This window comes from Rhinopithecus bieti, unplaced genomic scaffold (assembly GCF_001698545.2).
Source record: "Rhinopithecus bieti isolate Rb0 unplaced genomic scaffold, ASM169854v2 scaffold_38981, whole genome shotgun sequence".
Taxonomy (NCBI): domain Eukaryota; kingdom Metazoa; phylum Chordata; class Mammalia; order Primates; family Cercopithecidae; genus Rhinopithecus; species Rhinopithecus bieti.
This window is the reverse complement of record NW_016819573.1, coordinates 2109846-2114202: the sequence shown is the minus strand read 5'-3', so window position 1 is coordinate 2114202 and position 4357 is coordinate 2109846. Positions and strand designations below refer to the sequence as shown.

The 4357-nt window shown below is 62.3% G+C and overlaps 1 protein-coding gene across 1 annotated transcript; it reads right to left on the bottom strand.

Annotated features, from left to right (window-relative positions):
- On the bottom strand, nt 1-4335 carry SLC32A1 (solute carrier family 32 member 1). The gene is made up of 2 exons (XM_017859063.1): nt 3656-4335; nt 1-1333 (listed from the first exon to the last, which is right to left on the bottom strand). The coding sequence occupies exons 1-2, from the start codon at nt 4043-4045 to the stop codon at nt 146-148; spliced, it is 1578 nt and encodes a 525-aa protein (XP_017714552.1). The 5' UTR covers nt 4046-4335; the 3' UTR covers nt 1-145.
- Nucleotides 4336-4357: the final 22 nt, after the last annotated feature.

The following is a 4357-nucleotide window of genomic DNA, read 5'->3' as shown; positions in this document are numbered from 1 at the left end:
CCCCAATAATCAGAAACTAGGAACCAGAGATGTTTAAAGCTTGGCTTCCCAAGCGCGGCGGGAGGGCGCACTGGGTTGGTGGGGGAGGGGGGAGGGGAGAAGGGGGAGGGAGCGTGGAAGCGCGGCGGGGGCTCGCCCTTGAGCCCTAGTCCTCCGCGTTGGTTCGGTAGGCCTCGATGAGGCCCTCGAGGGAGTGCACGAAACCGGACACGCTGCAGATGCCGCCGATGACGAAGATGGCGACGTCGAAGAAGACTTGGTGCCACAGCAGCTTGCGCCAGAGCAGGCGCAGGTGAAAGAGGCTGGGCAGCAAGAAACAGAGGCCGGCGCCCGTGAGGCTGCCGGTGAGGCCCATGAGCAGCGCGAAATGCGGCACATAGATGGCCATGAGCAGAGTGAAGACGACAAGCGCGCAGCGCAGCGTCAGCCCCCAGGACTTCAGGCGCCCGTCGCCGCCGTAGCAGGCCGGGAAAAAGGCGCGGCTGCCTTCCTGGAAGAGTGACTTCTCCAGAACCTCGACAGCGGCGAAGAATGGCAGAGGATAGGACAACAGCGCCTTAGCCACCAGAAAGATGTTGACCACGGCGCGGATGGAGCCAGGCAGGTTATCCGTGATGACCTCCTTGGTCTCGTCGGCCCAGGTGAGGTAGGCGACGAGCGCGAAGAGGCCCTTGAGCACGCAGGCGGCGATGTGCGTCCAGTTCATCATGCAGTGGAACTCGCTGGGCTGCTGCATATTGCCCTCCAGCGAAGGCAGGAAGATCTGCGACGTGTAGCTGAACACAATAATGCCAATGGAGATGGGGAACTTCTTGACGTCGATGTAGAACTTGACCTTCTCCCAGGCCCAGTCGCGTGCCCGCGATAGACAGTAGGCTATGACTAGGATATTGATGACGAAGTGGGCCAGAGTGCACAGCAGACTGAACTTGGACACGGCCTTGAGGTTCTTAAGGAAGGCGCAAGGCAGGAGCACGGCCGTGGCGATAATGGACCAGGACTTCTGCGACACGGGCAGCCCCGGGAAGCTGTTGTACATGAGGTTGCCACTCACCACCACGTACAGGATGCACGTCATCACTAGCTCGATGATCTGCGCCACGTTCACCACGCGGCCGCCCAGCGTGGGGAAGCGCGGGGCGCAGCAGGCGTTGGCTATGGCCACGTATGAGTCCCGCACGCGCACCACCTCGCCGTCTTCATTCTCCTCGTACAGGCACGCGATGAGGATCTTGCCGGTGTAGCAGCACACCACGGCGGCGAAGATGATGAGGAACAACCCCAGGTAGCCGCCGTGCAGGATGGCGTAGGGTAGGCCCAGCACGAACATGCCCTGTGGGGCGGAGAGGCAACCAGACGCGGACGCTCAGCGAACTTGCAACCGATGAGGGGCCCGGGGGGCGTGGCTTAACGCTGTGGCCCGAAGGGGGCGCTAAGGACACTGAGAATTGGGTCTGAGCCGCCGGGGAGGAGAGGTTAAGGGCAGGCTGCGGGGTGGATGTAGGAGAGCTAATAGTGAGCCCCGGTGTCGAGCCAGAGATGGAGAGGGAGGGATGTACGGACGGATCTGAGAAGGAAAGGTGAGCTAATGGCTGGAGGTAGCGAGAGGGCTAGGGTGGGAGAGGGCTGAGAATAGGCAGAAGCCACAGGAGGCAAGAGAGATACTTCGGGATGGTTTCTGGGGACACGACCAGAATGAAGAGTTGGGGGAGGAGATGAGAAGGGGCAGGAGGGAGGGTGGTCGGAAAGGGGCGCTAAGAAAGGTAACGAGCTGGGCCTGAGCCACTGGAAAGAGAGGGCACGGGATTTGTGGTGGGGCTGGAATGGGGCCCAGGAGCTGAAGAAGGAAACTCGGGAGTCTCAGGCTCAAACCAGAGGAGGAAACGTTGAAGGCGGCAGTTGTGGCGGGGAAAGGAGATAGGGTAGAGAGGGGCTGAAGGTGGGGCAAAGCCCCTGGGAGTCAAGAACAGAGACAATGTGGAGATGCTTGGGGGAGCATGGCGCGGAGAGGAGGAAGCAGGGTTGGAAACTGAGAGTCTTAGGACAAGGCTGGAGTTACAGTGTGGCGAGGGCGAGTCCTAAGGAAGGGGACTAAGTGGAGGCTGCGGAGGCAAGTAGGAGGAGGAGCTTGACAGGAAGGCGCCAGCGCGGCGGGCTGGAAAGCCGAACCGAACCAGAAGCTTCAGGGTCGGGCGGACAGGGCTATATGGTTTAGAATCCACATGGGGACTAAAAGCTAACGAAATCCAGGGTCCTGGAGGCCTACGAACCTCCAGCCTCCTGCCCTGGCCTCCCTTGGGGCCTATCAAACGGAGCTTTGAAAGACGCTCCGGGAAGGCACGGGAGACAGCGAAGGCGGGAGCAGCCCCGGGTCCGTGATCCAGCAAGGCCGTCTCGCCGGGCCCCGGAATGGAAAGCGCCTTGGGTCGGGCCATCTTGTGTTCAGGGCCCGGTGGAGTCCTGCTGACCCCGAGATATCGAGCAACCCCTGGAAGGCCTCTGCTCCCAGGAAACCTGCTTTCCGTGGCCCCAGTGATAGTGCGCTCTAGGGACGCCCGGGGCCAAGCTGTAAGGGTCCAGGGGTGCCTAGAGCTGAAGTCTCCTTCCGCCCAGAAAGCCGCAGCCTGCCAGCCACTGCTAGCTCGGAGGTCGTTGCCAAGACTCCAAACCTGCTCCAGGTGGAGGAGTCCTGCGCCGCCTGGTGGGGAGTGGGGGGTGCGAATAAGGGGAGAGGGCCTAGAGAGCAGGGGCCATTCTTAGCCTCTGGAGAGGGCTTCGCCAGGGTCACATGCGGAGGAGCTGGCCGCCTCTTTGCGGTGCAGCCGGGATTTCGGGCGAGAGGGGCGAGTCTGTGCACAGGTAATGCCGGATTATTGCGGACTAAATGTGCTTGTGTGGGAGCATGTGTATGCGTTCGCGTGTGTACACCTGTATGTCTCCAACAGGCAGCACCTGAGGGAGCAGGCTGGTTCCTCTCTGCATGCCTCTGTGCATGTGTGTATGCATATGTTCAAACGAGTATTCATGTGTTTGGTATATGCAGGTACATGCTTTTGTGTATGGAGATGTAGGGGTGTACGCAGGTGCATTTGGGGATAGTACTGGGGTCTATATATAGATGCATGTCGTGTGCGCCTGTGCCTGCGCGTTTGTTCGTGGGAAGGGGGGCTGTGGGTATGTGGTGTGCCTGCCTGTGTACGTGTGCGTGTCAATGCGTGTGTGCAGGGGGAGGAGACTCCGAGCTCAGCGATTTCCCCTTCTTCTTTCCTCCCAAAAATGCAGCTGTGAATCCGTTCCAGAGTCCAAGACCAAATCGTGCCCTCCAATCCTGATTTTCTTTCTTTCTCATCCCTCCCCGCTCCCCCCGCCCCAATTTCCTTCACTTTTGCAGTGTCTCCGGACAGGTGTCTCAGACCCAACCTCAGCCTAGCGGTCTTGCAGCTGGTGCCATGGGAGGGAGTGTGGGTTAGGGCGGGAGACACCGCCTGGGGGCGTAGGTCCCCGCGCAGGGCTTGGAGGGATGGAGAAAGGGAGATTCCTGGGTTCAGGAGGGGGTCTCGAGGCCGAGATCACCGGGTGACTCTGTCGGGGGCAGAGCCTGGCAGGCTGAGCTGGGAGGGGGGTGGGCAGGCAGAACTGGGAATCCCGCGCTCACCTGGATGGCGTTGGTCACGTTCCAGCCTGCCTCCCACGCCGTGATCTTGGGCTTGTCGTGGCCCCCGAACTCGCCACCAGCTCCCACCTGGTCCTTGGAACCCGAGGGCGGCAGAGGAGCGCCGCTGCCGCGCTGATAATGGATGTCTCCCTCGACGGGCGGTTCAGCGCCCTCGTCCCCGCAGGGCTCGCCCTCGGCTTTCAGGATGTCCATCTGCAGGCCCTGGCGGTGCTCAAAGTCGAGGTCGTCGCAGTGCGCGAAGCCCACCGCCTCCTCATCCGTGGCCGCCTGAAAACCCATCCGGGCGAACATGCCGCTCACCTTGGCCTGGGACTTGTTGGACACGGACGTGGCCACGTTGGACAGCTTGCTGCGGAGCAAGGTGGCCATGGCGGCGGTGGGGACAGCGGAAAGGACAGAAGGACCCGAGGATGCGGGGAACGCGATGTAAGACGGCGAGGACCGGGGGGGGCGCAAAGTCGCTATCTCCGCTTCTTCTCCGCGTGACGCCCGGGGGCTCTCTGGCTCATGACCCTCGCAGCCGGCGTTCGAGGCTCGCTCAAGGCTGGACCGGGCAAGCTGGCAGCAGGTCTGACAGAGCGGCGGCGGCGGCGGCAGTGGCTAGTGCACTGCGGAGCTGCCGCGGGGCGCGGGCTAGGCTGCGGAGGGCGGCGGCGGCGGCGGCGGCGGCGGCGGCAACGG

Excerpts from the sequence above, each read along its gene's own strand:
- SLC32A1 (XM_017859063.1), bottom strand. The coding sequence starts at position 4,045 with ATGGCCACCTTGCTCCGCAGCAAGCTGTCCAACGTGGCCACGTCCGTG. Across the intron at positions 1,334-3,655 it reads ACGTGACCAACGCCATCCAG|GGCATGTTCGTGCTGGGCCT; the intron begins GTGAGCGCGGGA and ends TCCGCCCCACAG.